The sequence below is a fragment of the Myodes glareolus genome, chromosome 15 (genome assembly GCF_982192425.1).
Source record: "Myodes glareolus chromosome 15, mMyoGla1.1, whole genome shotgun sequence".
NCBI lineage: Eukaryota > Metazoa > Chordata > Mammalia > Rodentia > Cricetidae > Myodes > Myodes glareolus.
In genome coordinates, this window is record NC_142040.1 from 69,507,502 (window position 1) to 69,524,598 (window position 17,097).

General features: G+C 37.5%; 1 protein-coding gene across 1 annotated transcript; it reads right to left on the reverse strand.

Annotated features, from left to right (window-relative positions):
* Positions 1–11,827: 11,827 nt before the first annotated feature.
* LOC148119718 (NADH dehydrogenase [ubiquinone] 1 alpha subcomplex subunit 3) lies at positions 11,828–12,144 on the reverse strand. Its single transcript, XM_087897040.1, has one exon. It carries the CDS (start codon positions 12,142–12,144, stop codon positions 11,890–11,892), a length of 255 nt encoding a protein of 84 aa, XP_087753166.1. The 3' UTR covers positions 11,828–11,889.
* Between the last annotated feature and the right edge of the window lie 4,953 nt (positions 12,145–17,097).

The window sequence follows — 17,097 nt, forward strand, 5'->3', positions numbered from 1 at the left end:
GCTGAGGTCCCAGGCAATTCTCCAAGGACTCCATGACACAAGCCATTTCAACAGCTCCAATAATAAACGATTCATACCCATCGCCACCCTCTTCGTCTCTCTCAGCTTATTTGTTTGGAGTTGTTTCAGTTTTCAAATGTTACCTCTTTGTCGTCTATGTATTGAAATGTTACATGCTATATTTCCGTCATGATAACACACAAGTACCCTTAAAATTCAGTTTTTGATGGGAGCTGGAAAAAGGGCTCAGATTAAGTGCATTGGCTTCTCTTTCAGAGGGCCTAAGTTTGCTCTTCAAAAATATAAAAAGGGAATCAAAATAGAGAAAGTGTTCTCATCAAACAGGCCTTCAGGAAAGCCTTGGGGGTCTTTTCTTGATTAATATCACTGATGTTGGAGGGCTCAGAACACTATTATTGATGCTACTTCTGCGTAAACCATCCTGGGAGGTATATGTTAGCTTAACAGGAACCTGGAGAACAAACCAGCAGACAGCATTCCTCCATGGTCTTTCATTCAGCTCTTGCCTCCATGTTCCTTTCTTGAGTTTCTTAGGTGATTTGCCTCAGGGAAGAAGTATGGTTTGATTGTTGTAAGATGAAATATAAACCTTTTTGTGCACAAGTTGTTTTTGGCCATAGAGTTTTATTATCGCAATGCAAACCTAAGAGAGTTTGTGATGAGTTTCTCAGATGAAAAAAATAAAATATAGACATTGTTAATGAATGAGAGGTATCAATATGGTGTTTTAGCTATGATTATATCTGTTTTTCATTTCTTCAAAGACTTGCTACATGATCTTAATAAGACAAGGGGTATGCTTATATTATAAATGTGCGAACAGTATGTTATTCATACAGAGATATTATAGATAGATGCACTTTTTGTAATAAATACATAAGCAAAGAGATAATTTTGACTACTAAAGTTGAAAAATTTTAGACAATTACACACCTCTTGATAAATGAATGCATGCGTTGATTTATATTTGGATTAAATTTCTTAAATACACCTTATGAGATAGGTATAATTTGCTCCAAATAATGCATTTATAAACAATAGAAAAATAAAAGAGAACCACACAGCCTAGTTATCTTATTTTAATTTAATTTTATTTTTCTCTTTTCTAATTTTATTATGGCACAAAGAATTTCTTTGATTTTTTTTTTTAGCATTTTTTGCTTTACTGCATGGACTGACTTTGTGGGAGCCTGGTTTGTTTGGATGCTCACCTTTATAGACCTGGATGGAGGGAGGAGGACCTTGGATTTCCCACGGGGCAGGGAACCCTGATAGCTCTTAGGACTAGGGAGGGAGGGGGAGGTGGGGAGGGGAAGGTGGGGAGGGGGAGGGAAAAGGGAGGCAGGGAGGAGATGGAAAATTTTTAATAAATATATAAAAAAGAAGTATAAGTAAAAAATAAAAATAAAAATTATTAAATTTTTAAAAGTACCAATCCATGTTTCCACTTTCTTCTCTCCTCCAATTCCCTCCACACACCCTCCCACTCCACCCGCCTCCAGTCCTCAGAGAGGGTAAGGCACATTGCTTTGTAGAAGATCCAAGGCCCCCCCTACTATATCTAGGCTGAGCAAGGTATACATCCAAAGAGAATAGGTTCCCCAAAAGCCAGTACAAGCAGTAGGGATAAATCCTGGTGCCACTGCCAGTGGTCTCTCAGTCTGCCCCAGCCATGCAACTGCAAACCACATTCAGAGGAACTAGTTTGGTCCTATGCTTGTTTCTTCTAAGTCCGATTGGGGTTGGTGAGCTCCCATTTAACTCGTGTAGACTGTTTCAGTAGGCGAACCCATCATGGGCTTGACCTCATTGCTCATATTCTCATTTCTTCCACTCTTCAACTGCACTTTGGCAGCTCAGTCCATTGCTCCAATGCGGATCTCTACCTCTGTTTCCATCAGTTGCTGGATGAAGGTTCTATGCTGTTATTTAAGATATTTATTAGTCCGACTACAGGGTAAGTCAAGATCGGGCCCCCTCTCCTCTATTGCTTAGGGTCTTAGCTGGAGTCAGACTTGTGGATTCCTGGGAACTTTTCTAGAGCCAGGTTTCTGCTAAAACTATAATGGCTCCCTCAATCAAGATATCTCTTTCCTTGCTCTCATCTCTGTCCTTCCTTTATTTTATTGCATGGAATAATTGAAAAGGCGTTTTCCAGTGTAAGCCGCTATACAGGGCTTTACCTGACTGCCAAAGAAGTGGAAGTAATATCTCGAGATGCAATGACTAAATTTTCTTTAAAGCCCTGGCTCTACAGCTTTGGAATGAACGTGATTCATGGGTGAGAAATCAGGATAGCATAATCAAAAGTCCCTGCGGTGCCATTCTTGACCTTTAAAGCCAAAGCACATTTGCAGAATGGGAACCTGAGCAGGCTGTCTGTTTGCAAATACTGGCCTAGAAATGCCTGGTGTTTCACCCAGACAGCGTACCTTATCAATATTTCAGAGACTGATGGAACAGATGCCCTTTGTGATCAAAGGTCAGTGAGAGGAAAGGAAAAAGAATACTTAGAAGAAAGTCACCTTCAGAGTACTAATCCTAACCGCTGAAGTTCACAAAGGATTTCCACTACATTTTAGAAAAGGATTTTCTAGGAATGGGTGTAACTTAGAAGCCTTCGAAATATATAATGCCTTTGTAATTGTAAGAGCAGAATGGCATCCACATGTACATGAATTCCACTATTGTGAGATTATGTGGGTGATCTCATGAACATTTGTAGAAATGGAGCACGACAGTTCCAAAGCACATGGGTAGAGAACTTAAAAGTTGAAAGTTTAAGCCATCTCTCCATTTCATTCTTGCCTCTCACCTCATCTCAATACATTCTCTCCCTCTTCTCCAAACACGTGCTTGGGGATGAAATGTGTGTCTTCTTTGTCACAATGTGCATCTCAGGTTCATATCCATATCACCGCTCCAGTTCTACACCTACCAGAATCTAACCTCAACTATGGTTTATGTTTCGAATTCTTCTATCATCATAAACTACATCACAGATTACAGATTAGACTCTTTGTATCAAAATCCCATCCTTTCCTGAACTGGTTTTCCAGGTGCGGAAAAGGAAAACATAGGGTTTGGATTTTGGTTTGATCCAGTTTGTTTATAAAGATGGTCTTGGATTCAAAGCCATTAATTACTGTCTCCACTAAAGTTAGTCAAGCACAAATAGGATCAAAACAAATCACTAGTCTAGCACTTGCAATTATCTGAATAGATTTATTGCACTATTCAATAGGAGATTGATATTGATTAGCAATTTAAACAATTTAATTGTGAAAACACTCATGAATAGCTATGTTACATACCCTTGTTTTAAAAGAGTTGCCTAAAGTTTCGGGGTAAAGTGACACAGGGATGGCATATATGAGCAAAATTAATATAGCATTAACTTATTAATAGTAGCCAATAAAAAAGGTTGAGGAAAAAAACCTTACAAAAGAAGTTGAGAAGAAAACCTCAGGAAAAGTTTGTTATATCCACAACTCAATAAGTGAAATTTCTTGGTAATGTTTTAATTTTGATATAGACAAAATTTTCCTTTTCTTTGTTTTAAAAACATGATCTTACTATGTAGTTCAGATTGGGCAGAAACTTGACTGTGTAGCCCAGCCTGATAGACATCTTGCCTCATCCTCCCAAGTTCTTGGACTTTTGTGACACCATGGTTAGCTTCTCCTTTCTGATACAAAGATAGAAGTGAACTCATGAAATAGAAATTACTGAGCACTACAATAAATATAAGATAGGTAATAGATCTAGAAACAGGATGATGGTGGTGGTGGTGGTTGTGAAGAAGATGACGATGGCAGCAAAAATAATAGTGAAAAATATAAAATCCCTGTGGGTAGCATCATGATCTCGTGATAAGATATAGTCGTGTAAGTCATATAAAGGGGGCCGTGATAGGATTGAAGAAGACATCACTATATAATATTTCATAGCATGGTACATTCAAATCTGTCTGTCTGCAATCAGTCTTCCATTATAAATTTCTGAGCATTACTCATAAATAAATTTAATATTCGAATAATTGGTCACTTCCAAACTTGTGGCATTTTTTTTCTCTTCTCAAAAGAACTTGAGCTTTAGAACACTTCAAGTTTCCAATTCTTAGCACAGAATATTCAATCCCTGTGTAGTTTTTTTAAGGAAAATAAATAAAGAGAGAAATTTTATATTCTATTAGAGTTCAATGACAAATTAGAAAAGACTCATGGCAGAGGAACCTGGTAGAGCTAGAAAATAGTTTCTTGTTGACTCCTCTAAGAATCTGTTGCCTCACAGAAATATTCTCACTTTGAACATGTGTTTTCACAAAACTTGTTAATTTTTATCAGTCCAAATAGTAGGCTAATAATGATCTTTACATGTAATCACCACCAGCTTTTTCTCTTCTTCTCAGCTTGTTTCCTGACCCCGACTTCTTGCTTGTCAATGCCAGTATAACATGTTCCCTGTTCTACCTTTCATGACCTGTTCTTTCCCTTCTATATGGATCAGAGCCTATTCATCTCTTTAAGATCAAATCTTCAATCTATATTAAAGATTCCCCAGCCCCAATAATGTGCTTGGCCTTCCCTCATTCATGATTTCAATAGTGAAACTTCAGGCAAATCCTAATGCATCTCCCCGATAACTAAACTCATCAAGAAGTAGTTGTTACTTCATCTTTATTTCCATAAAATTGACCCATTTTACAATTTTCCAAATTAAATATGATAGCAACAAGTGAAAGAAGCATAAATTATGTATATATTCAACTGCCAGTGAGGACAAATTTTAAAAAATAAACAGCAAGCACAGGGCCTACATGGGTCTCTGTGTATATAATGTAGTTATTGTCTTAATATTTTTCTGGGACTCTTGAATATATCTGGAGAAGAGGGAGAGGAGGAATTTAGAGGAGTAGAGGGAAGGGAAACTATAGCCATAATATAGTATATGAGAAAGAATGTCTGAGAAAGAATATCTTTTTAATAAAAAGAAAAGCAAGAATATAAAATCAATGCTATCTTCTACAATAGCAATGGCTACTGTCTTTCAAATAACCCTTTTCAATCTTTGAAATATTTACAATTCATTTTTTAAAATAACACATAATATGAGTGTGATTGCTGTCCTCCAGATAGCCCTGTGTCATCTTAGATTTTGCTATAGCCTTACTTATGTTCCCTTTGATTCTTGGACTAACACTGTGACTGTCCATGGCCCTCAGCTTACTGGTTTCTCCTTCCTCCTGGACCCTTAATGTAAACAGGCAGCAATAAACAAACCCTTGCCATCTGCTCAGGTAGGCGGGACCATGCAAGCCTACCTAAACCAAATCACCTCAACCAAACTTCCAATTTCTGTCCAGTCAGTGAAAGCACCATGATTAAGCAACAGCATTTTACTTTCTGAAGTAACTAAGTTTGAATAAGTTATCATTATAAAGAAACTAGTAGACACAAGCTTATACAGATCTTTTAAAATGTGAACAAAACATTCCCTTGCCTCACATACTAAAAAAAATTTGCAGGTTAACTTAAACATATAAACACTAGACATAGAAAAATATGTCCAAAAAATAATAAAAATTAGGTTAAAATAAATTAAAAACTAAGCTAGAGGCAAAGGTGAAATAAAAACTGCATACTTTCTAATGAGAGTATTTTTGTTAGATTGTTTTATTAAAAAGGCAACATTATTTAAGTGGTATTTTTATTAGTATCTTATATTGACATGAAATATTAAGTACAGTAATAAATTTTTTGAATAAGAGCATAAACCTTTGTTCTGAATGTTCTATTTATATAATGTCATCATCTAAAGCAGTGGTTTTTAACCTTTCTATTATTGTGGCCCTTTAATACAGTTTCTCATGTTGTGGTGACTCCCAACCATAAAATTACTTTGTTCCTACTCCATAACTTTTAATTTTTCTACTGTTATGAACCACATGTAAGTATCTGATATGCAGGATATTGTATATGCAACCCCTATGGAAGGGTCAGTCACCCTCCAAAGGGTTTGTTACCCACAGGTTGAGAACCACTGATCTAAATAGCCTTACAAAAGTTTGTGTATACTCAACAGACTGACCAGAAGTGTTTCCCAATTTGACTTCCCTGTTTTTCCATAACTAATAAAATATCTAAAGTATTAGCTTTTCTGTTGCTGAATTTCATGCTGTCTTTTTATTCTCTTCTACAAGTGGTCTATTCAGATCAATATCTTAGATCTTCATTGCTATGTTATTATCTTTAGTATTAGGCTACTCAGGGGTTATTAGTCACTCATAAAAAAACTGTCTTGAATAAAGGTTCATTTTTGTTTGCTTTATGTGCGTGTAAATGCTGCCATACATCCAATATATTTCCACCCTGACCAGATTTCTCAGTCAGCAGAGTAAAGAAATCTCACTTACGTTGTGCCATATGCTTATTTAATTAATCCAATATTAATCTCTGATGTTCCTAATATAAAACACTTAGTTTCTAAAATGAACCATGATGTACAATTAATGATTCTTCCTATAGATTCAAGATAAAAAATTCAGGGATTTTACAAAGATTTTTCTCTTGAATCATATATTTTGTTTCATATGAGACTGTTCTGTGTTAATGTGAATATGTCTGGCAAACGATGATTTGAAATGGAAAAAAAATCATTTTATACAACATACCACTGCTTCTTTCTTGATTTTTGGTTAGATACCAAGAATTGAAGATGAAAATAACAATAAAAATATAACGAGTAACCAACTACATGGTGCAAAATTTCTATGGCAAAAACAATTATATTTCATACTGACTACCTTGTTTGGATTGTAATGTGTTTGTTCTCTTCAGTAGTAGGAAGTTTTATATCTTATATTTGTATGATCCTTGAAAGACAATAAAGCATTTTATTTTTTCATTCACAGTCTATAAAACATAGAAGGGGCGTTTATGTGAAGTACCTTTTATGTGTCTTATACAAGACTAACAATGGTTTGATATCTTTAAAAAGCAAACAAAAGCAATCACAAATAATGGTATTGTAATTATTATGCTTCAGGGGAGTTATTTTGTGAACTGAATGTGCCTAATGCTCTCTTGGCAGAGAGGAGTAGGCGGTAGAATTAATGAGACCAGGAGAGGACAATAGCTCTCCCTTGATCATCACTTCATCTCTCTCTGTCTTTAACATCTCATTTTGTCACAATGACTTCCTTTGCCTCCAGTTCCTCTTTGAAGTCCGCCACATAGGATGTCGAGTCTGAGTCTGTACCCGATTCAGGCAGTGTTTATGACCTAGTAAAATAGACCAGCATAGAACTCACCTTTCAGGCAGGTATCTAAAGTCATGGATAATCTTAAATATGTGTGTGTATGTGAGTGTACTTTGACTTATATTTATTTAAATATATATTTATATAGACACCAAGATCAAGATATATATAAAATGTCCCAGAGGGTAAGAAGTTTATGTCATCTCAATTTGTACGGAAAGCTATACTATGAGGAAGAGATTTGACCCCGTGTAGATCCACAAAAGTTTTCTAAAATATATTTTATTTATATTTTTAAATTATCTTACAAAATTGCTTGTTTCCTTAAGATTATCCATGAAAAGTGTTCTCGAACACTCCACTCAGACCAATGTCACAGAAGACATGTGTACAGGTAGCGAGTACCATGCAATAGCCATAAGCATCATGGACCTTTCTATAGCCCAGCAAAGTGGAAGAAGACAAGCAGGAGACTCCATTGAGAAGCAAAACAACCTTTCATACAACTAGGGCAAAAGTCACACAGTCATGGGGGAGTGAAGGGTGCAAAAGAGGGACATGGTGTAAGGTTAAGTTCAATATTCATCTGATTCCAATTTGTATAATTCAGCTCTTAGCTTAGGGTTTTCACTATTTCCTTGGCTTGGGATAGAATAGATCTTCAGTCTTCAGGACTTTTGAATCAGGGTTTGAGGACCCATGATCCAGCACTGAGAGTTTGCGAGCCTGACAGCTTTCCATTCGTCATTCACCTCTTTATTAAACAGGAAAGTTGCATAATAGCATCTCAAAGGTATCTTCCTGGCCTGGAAGTCTCGCACCTTTTTTTCTGTTTTGATTTTTTTTTCATACGTTTTTTTAGAGGTCAACACTTCTTAAGGTCATTCCAACCACATGTTTCTGAAAATACAGACTCATTGAAATAGCAGAATTAATCAAGCTATAAAAATAGACAGAGTTCAACGTGGTATTGAGCCTAAAAGGAAAAAAAAGTGAGGGAGTCTATGATGAGAAAATTATACCTGACCTCACCTCTCTATTTCCTTTGGCTTTAGCTTTTATAGGATGCCATATTTCTGGAGGAACCATTCATATTTGCTGCAGGTAAATGCCTGTATTCTGAATTTATAGAGACAGGCAGCAGAAGGTCAAGGTACAGACCAAGGGTAACTAAAGCAGAGAAACACAACGCTTGAGAGTGATGGAGACAAAATGCCAAGTGTGAATTCAGCATGCACTGAGGGTGCAGAGGGAAGAAACAGCTGCAGGAAAATAGCACAGGCCTCACCGCAGACCTCAGTGCAAAGAGAAGAGGGGCTTTTTCCTTTCCGTACCCCAGCTTTTAAAATGGTCCCTGGTTGCTTGAAAGAGCTGTAAAAAGAAAAATGAGTCCTTAGAATTATAAGGCAACGTACACGAAAACTTTTAGTTATTTAATTAGCTGACTTTATAAAGAAAAACACAGTTTTCTACAATACAAAAATATTACCTGGACAAGAAACATATAGCAAGCTAATCTCTCCAGTGACATACTTTCTTTTCCCTAATATAAATCATAACTTCCACTGGAATTCTTTGTAATATCCTTTAAAAAGTAAGCAAATCTAAGGAACAGGCAAATCAAGTATTCTTTTATTAAACCTCTTTTGGAAGAGAGGTGCACGGCACAGATCAGGAAGTTTTCGTTCTGAGAAGCCACTGGAGGACGGAAATAAGAAAGTTCTCGCTGTTTGACATAATAAAAAATTATTTATACAGGTTTCTAATGTTTTCAAAGCACACAGGAATAACTTTCAGTTTTGGTTTGAAAGCCAAATAGGCGTTTGCATATGAGTTCATGAATCAGTGTGGTGGTCTCACAGATACAGAAATTGACGTTAAACTTGACTGCTGACCTGCTCAAGGGATGCAGCTTGTGCACCAACAATGGATTTGGAGCTACCATCAAAGAAAACACGAGCATCCTTTTCTTTAAAGATATTCTTTACAGTTGCAGACTTGTGTAGTTACAAGAAACAGCAGAAAGAGCAGGGACATCCTCTGTGCCAGTTTTCTGCAGTGGTTGTGTGATTAACAGTACAACTTGGAGATCCTTGATGCCAAGGAGGGAACTTCTGTAAAGTTTGATGTTATGTGCTTCCGTGCATGTTGTGTGTTTTGTTTAGGTTTTTAAAAATTATTGAGTGTTTCGTGCATAAATAGAATGTATTTATCAAAGCTACCACTCCTCCCTCCACTCTAACTCCTCCTATACCACCGCATCTATTACCTTCTATCTTCATATACGCTTCTGCAAACCTACTGAGTTCAATTAGTGCCTCCAAGAAACACATGCTCCTTCTTTTATAATTTCCTTGTATCTTACAGTGTGTAGTACAGATGTCCTTGCTTAGAACTGTGTCTGCAACAGACTCTTGTTCTAAGCATACCATGCACCACCATTCACTGTGAGGATGAACATTTTCCTACGGTTATAAGCATAAACATTTAGAATACAATTTGGTGTCGTGTCTTCTTACCTCAATAACAGTAATGAGCCCCTCTAACCTGCAAACCAGCCTACCCCAGCTGCAGGCCCTATGACCATCACCACCCCAGCCATGCATTTATGACAAGTTTATTATATTAAGTATGGATTCTGTCCTTAGGGTGGCTCTTAAGACAGGTGATTGCTTACTTCCCAGCCATGAAATTATCGCACCATGGGCATTTCTTGCCTCACATATTGGAACTGTGGTTTGCAGGATCCACAACTTAGAAACACTGTTAATGCATCATCACCCTGCACAACCTGTAGAGAACTTTCTGGCACTATAAAATCCAGTCACCAGATATGAAGCATGCAATTCAGGTCTTGTTTGATCTCTCAGCACCCTGTATCAAGGTGTGTGTGGTATGCAGCTCCAGGCCTTATGATCTAATTCCCAAAAGCTCTCAAGAGTAATGATGACAATCTGCATTGTTTAGGGAATACAGGGGCCCTCCGACTCAAATGGCATAGGTATTTTGTCAACAATGGCTTTTAAGGAAGACATGATAACTTTGAACTTTTGACATAGAGAACAGTAAAATCAGGTATTTGTGTTGTTTTAAGTCACCAATTTTGTGGATATTTGAAGTTCAGTATCAGTAGTAAAATAATACCTGCCTTTATACGGTCCATTTTGAACCAAGAAATGATGCATTGGCCTATGTCATGATCTACCAGGTTTGGGATGTTAAAGGATAACAAACATACTGTGAGGCATTCAGTTTGTAGTGTTTTCTGTTCTGTGATATATTTATTAAGGAGAAACCATTTTCCCAAGTATCAGGAATGCTGGTTTGTGTTATCATTACATGTAGACAGAGACTGCTTGTTTGTTTTCTGGCCACCCAGACCCAAAAAATCACACAGAAACTATATTAATTATAGCAATGTATCAACAAGGTTTTGAGTGTATTTCTAGATAGATCTTATATCTTAAACTAAACCATTTCTATTAATTTGTATGTCACCATGAGGCTGTAGTTTAATGGTAAGGATCTAGTGTCCTTCTCCTTCGGCAGCTACATGGCGCCTCTTTGACTCTGCCTACTCTTTCCATATATCTCTCCAGATTTCCTGCCTACCTTTACTCTGCTAAGCCATTGGCTGAAACAGTTTTATTCATCAAACAATAAAAGCAACACATATACAAAAGGACATCCTACATCGATTACATGCCCTCCCCCAAATATAGGAGGCACTACTGAAATCTGTAGATAAGATAGAAGCAACCAGAGCAAATGCAAACTTCTTCCTGCCAATGAAGTTCATAACATACATCCTATTTATAAATTATTACTCCCATGTGCCTGTCCTGGTATTGTTTTCAGTTTTCCTCAACAGGCAGTAAGAAAACGGCTTTGGCTTCAGCCTCAGCAGGTAAAAACATGCATCACATAAGCAGGAGTGTCTGCATATAAATTCCCAGCATCCATGTAAAAACAAACAAGCAAACAGAACGACAACAAGAAAAACTGGGGTGACTGCATGTATACCTGCAACCCCACTGTAGTGGGTGAATACAGGAAGATTCCTACAGCTGCTGGCTCCAGGCTCAGTGAGATCCTGTCTCATAGGCGTAAAGGTGAAGAGTGATAGAGCAGAAAACTCCATGTACCCCATGTACACCTCTGGCCCTCTTCATGGAGGGTTACAGGGTACACATATGTACAATCAGCACACTTGTATAAACCAACACACACACATACTACTTCTCTCCAACACATACTGCCTTTTGCTTATGTGTGTTTCCTCTACTCATGATAGTAAGTAATTCACCACATATGTTCATATCTGATCATTAATGCACCCGTAGATCATAAGAGCATAGTAAATGGATGGATTTATTAATTAACATAGCTATAATGCAGAGTGGCTCCAGGTGAAGAAGCTTATATGACATTTTATGTGTTTTGCCTCAGTATGCAATATGGAAATGCAAATCTGAGTTGTTAATCTCTTTAATTCAGGAGAGTAAAATGAGGATGTAGTAGTTAGGTTATTTTTTTTTTGTAGGGTTGGTTTTCCTATTTTTATTTGGGGGCAACAGGGAAAGGGCCTCTTTCATCAACAGGAGTATTCACAGGTTCTTCAGCCATTCCAGGCTTGGGCCCTGAGGGTCCTGGGGGTGGCTGGGCACATCGGGCATGTTTCCATTATCTCGTACAGGGACTGGGTAGTTGTAGGGTGTTGCCTGGTTGATCATGGAAGCATACTTGGTGTAGGGGCTGATTATGGGCATAATTATAGCGAGGCCCCAGACTGAGAAGGACACCACCAGCACCGGCTCCTTCGCCCAGGCATTCTTGAGGAAAGTGGTGATTCTCGCGGCCATCTTCATTAGGTTATTTTTGATGGATGGTCTCTAGGCTTGTTTCTTGGGTCTATGGAAAGAGATGATCCTTGCCACCTGGCAAGTGAGAGGTACAATGTACACACAGTCCCTGACAGCTATGTTAGAATAAAAGTCTCTCTATATTTGTCCTTCTCACTGTGCAGCCTGTGTTTCTACCTTGGCAGAAATACCATGGTATTCTTTGAGCTAAAAGACCTTGACTATTGTATAATTATCAAATATCTTACCTCAGTGTACACTAAAGTGATTAACCATGCAGAAATTGGCAGAGGACTGTGTCAAGTTAACGCAGTTTCTGAGAAACTTGAATATCTTACAAATGCAGAAAGTGATGCAGACATAGAAATACCGAAGCAATAAAAAGCAAACACCAATACCAAAGCAATATATAAAACCCTGAAACAAATCGACGATTCTGATGGTTGGCAAGAGTTTGCAAGGTGGAAGTTGAGTCATCATGAGGTGGTAACACAAGCAAGGGAGCAGGTGCTTGTATAGAGAGAGGTCTCTGAAGCTACTTTGTGCTGCAAGTCTCTGTGACATCAATGCCTCTGTGTACTATATACGACAGGAGGTTGTTCTCCACATTCTATGAAGCTGCTGACACAATTCCTGCCCCAAACTATTTCCATTTTTAACAACAAATTTGAATCTTAGACCATCAGCTTAATAGTATCTTTGCTATCTTTTATAATAAATGAAACTTCTTACTGTCTCAGGTTCCCATTCTTCTCGAGGGCAGAGAATTCTAATTAGATAAATTTGTACCCCACCTTCTCCCACACTGCACATATGAGGTGGTTTTGAGGTTCCAGAAGACGGATGATTGCAGAAATTTTGACAGTACTGTGTGTAAGGAGGACCGTAGAGTGAGTGGGAACATTCCTTCATTGCCTTCTACTTAGATATATACATACATAAATACACACTAATGCGCATGTGTGACTGTTCTCATCAACCCATGCAATGACATCCTTTTGAAACACAAGAATCATGATTACCCCTTGGCAATTTCTAAGTTGCAGGCTTCTTAACACCATATATGCTTAGATGCTTAATCATCTTGTCATTGCCGTATTTATACGTCATTGAGGCTGTGCCTCAGAGGGGAAGGAACATATTGTTCATTTGTTCTTTCATTGACTAAATGTATCAACACATTTGGCTGCTATTGCCCTGATCTTGATGTCCTTTTGGGAGTGCGGCATTCTTAGGGAGAACTCCTCATCGGTTGATACTTCCACCCTTGTCTACTTAAACTTTTACCCTACCAACTTAGGAAAATTTTTCCAATTTAGAAGCATGAAGATTCTAAGAAAATACGTTAATCCCAGAAATCTGTCCCTAAATCTTCTTTCTTTCATATTAAGATATTTTTTAATGGCTGCAGGTAGTAATAGGTTCCATACTCTCTTCTTTTGTGTCTTCTCTACCACTGGGAAGGGACAAAGTCCTAGCTGCTTTCATGGGAATAGGGGACATGGGTGGCAAATAAATACAGCAAGGAAACCTTATGAATATTTCAAGAAAATGGATTGAAATATTCACGTTAATTATGGAAGCTATAGAACCTGAACAGTAAGAGTTTCTCAGAACAAAAGTATCCCCCGCCAATCTCACAGAGAATGAGTTTCTCCTGTAAAACAATGAAAATCTCAGCACTCTATGGACACATTTATGGGAGTGCAATCCTTCTTGTAAGGCTTCAGGACTTGACTCATTAGTTAAACATAAGTCAGAAACATTGAATAATAATGATGTGCCCCAACAAACAAAATTTGCTATGAGAGTACAAAATAAACAGTGGATATTCTCTTATATGTTTGTGTGTAATTCCTTTATTTTCTTGGTTAGTAGAAGTCTCATATCACAAGCTCTGAGAAATAATGATAATAACAGCAGCTATATGTTGGCATTATATGTCAGTATTTATAAACATTCCTAAATATATTGTAAGATCCATTTTTACAGGAAAAATTAATTAAGAACTTTAACAGAATTCATTATAAAGTACAAAATAATTTATGGCTTTCTTATTTTAAAAAGAGTATGCCAAGGAGTACATTTATAATCCCCAGTATTTATGCTATAGTTGCTGTCTAGTAACTAAGTTCACAGTCACTTCCAAAGCAGAAAAATTAGTCTTTTTCTTGTAGATGTACTGTATGGAATCTTGTCTCAACTCCACCGTGTCTGCATTTTTGTGAACAGTTTATTGGGACTTTGGTTTAGTGGATATGTAACCTGAAGCATTTATTTTGAACAGTTTCCTGCATGCTTTGGCTGTGAGTGGAGGCTACTCATTTGTTTCCTGGCTGTCCAGACTCCAGAACAACCACACAGGAATCTGTATTAATTGCAGCATTGTTTGGTGAACAGCTTAAGCATATTTCTAGGCAGCTTTCACATCTTAAATCAACCCATGTCTATTAATCCGTGCATCACCATAAGGATATAGCCTACTGGCAAGTTTCCAGCATCTGTCTTCTCCAACAGCGACTCCATAGCATCTCACTGACTCCACCTACTCTCTATATAGCTTTTCCAGCCTGGCTATATTCTGTTAAGCCATTAACCAAAAGCAGTTTCTTTATTAACCAATGGTATATGAGGGGAACCCCACATCACCTGACTTTTTGAATAATAACTTTATATTAAAAGCAAATGTTTCACATCTCCTTATCCTGTATCTCTCTGTAACATAACTTCAGCATCACTTTCTTTATATTCTAAGGATACATTCAGTTTCCCAAGGGTCTCTGTGATTTCTCCTGCTCATCTTGCAACCATAGTAAGAACTTAGACAATTCATTAAACTCGGACGTGCTGCCTGTCTAAGTCAAGAAAGGAAGCCATGTTTTCAGCAACAAAGTGTAAGAGGAAGAAAGCAGGACTATTTACTCTTCTATGAATTTGCTGTATAGCATCATTTTCAGATGTTCAACATTTTTCTATCAATTACATAAAAATATTAGTCCAATAATTACACTGATACTGTTTTAGATGTGGTTTTCATTTGCATGCTTAGCATTTTCAGTGCTAATGTAAATAAAAAGAATTAGTTTTCTATTAATGAGAATAAAGTGTGGTTATTTCATGACTACACAACAACAGGATATCCAAGAGGAGTTTTGGTGAGGGTCCAGTTATGATGGTGTTCCAGAAGTATTGAACTAGATTAATGACTCATTGCAGTAGACATTTTGTGGGTGGGGCTGATTGAACAAAAGAATGCACTGCATGTCACACCACAGCTCCCAATGCCATTAGGATGCATGAAGAAGTGTTGGAAAGACAGAAGAACGAGGTGGTTTTCTTGTTTGTTTGTTTGTTTGATTGTTTGTTAGCTTACTCGTTTGTTTGGTTGACTTTAATTGTGAAGGAGTGTGCTGCAGGGATAAGGGGTGGATGTGGAGAAACTGGCAGGTCAAGATACCTGTAGTATATAGACCCTTTCAGTAATTCAAAGCGGAGTCTTTGATCATAAAAAACTGCAATATCTAGGGAAACAACAGGAAATTGTTACCAGTGTTTAAGGCTAGAATGTCAGTTGCAATGTGCTAATAATCTGACTTCCTTCTGGGTCTTCAAAAGGTCCTCTATATAGATCTATAGGTATGTGTGTGGTTGTGTGGCAATGGACTTTAAACACTTAAGCTACCCTCCTACAAACTCTCTCTTACTCATAGTGAATGGTTTGTAGAACTCAGGTTTACCTGTGAGAGAATAATTTGGTTATTCTGATTCTTGTTTGAGTTGTACATCAAGACTTAGATTATGACTATTATAAATAGTGCTACTATGAACATAGTTGAGCAAATGTTCTTGTGGTATATTTGAGCATCCTTTGGGTATATGCCCAAGAGTGGTATTGCTGGGTCTTGAGGTAGCTTGACTCCCAATTTTCTGAGAAACCAACACACCGATTTCCACAGTGGTTGTACAAGTTTGCACTTGCACCAGCAGTGAAAAAGTGTTTCCCTTACCCCACATCCTCTCCAGCATAAGCTGTCATCAGTGTTTTGGATCTTAGCCATTCTGGCAGGTGTAAGATGATATCTCAGAGTTGTTTTGATTTGCCTTTCCCTGATGACTAAGGATGTTAAGCAATTCCTTAAATATCTTTAGGCTATTTGAGTTTCTTCAGTTGAGAACTCTCTGTTTGGATGTATAAGATCAAGATGAGGAAATCCACAGAGACAGCTGACCAGTCCTAGTGGGTGCTTCCTACGTTAAACTGATAGCTGGGGTACCTGAATAGGACTGAACTCTGAATGTGGGTGACAGTTCTGTTGCTTGGGTAGTCTGTGGGTCTACGGGAAGTAGAACCAGGATTTACTCCCAGTGCATAAACTGGCCTTTTGGAGTCCATTCTCTATAGAGGGATACCTTTCTCAGCCTTGATACGGGGGGAGTAGTTTGGTCCTGCCTCATCTTGATATGCTCAACTATGTTTACTCCTCATGGGAAGCCTTACATTTTCTGAAGAGTAGATGAGGGGTTGGGCTGGAGGTAGGTGAGGGAGTGGGAGGAAGGGAGATAGGGGAAACTGTGGTTGGTATATAAAATGAAAAAAAAACTTAAATAAAAAATTTAAGAATAAAGACTTAGATGCACAGAACTAGAAAGAATCTCACACTTAAAGTTATAATGATCCACCATTTTCTACATCAATACCCAACACTAGGCTTTCTTCTTTAAGAAATTATGTTCCAATATAACAAAATTTGCTTCTGTGTGATTAGAACCCCATCCATATATTTAATATCTAAATCTAAAAGATTTTCCTTCTAAATTTTCAACTTCCAGTGATTCAATCTCTTGCTCCTGATGAGTTTGTTAAAAATTTTTATAACAATATCTAGAAATTCATCTATAAAATTTTTCTCTAGGAATTGATTTCACTATAACAACCATAATTAACTTGTTTGG

Bases quoted from the DNA above. Each gene is read 5' to 3' on its own strand.
- LOC148119718 (XM_087897040.1), bottom strand. From the start codon at position 12,144: ATGGCCGCGAGAATCACCACTTTCCTCAAGAATGCCTGGGCGAAGGAG.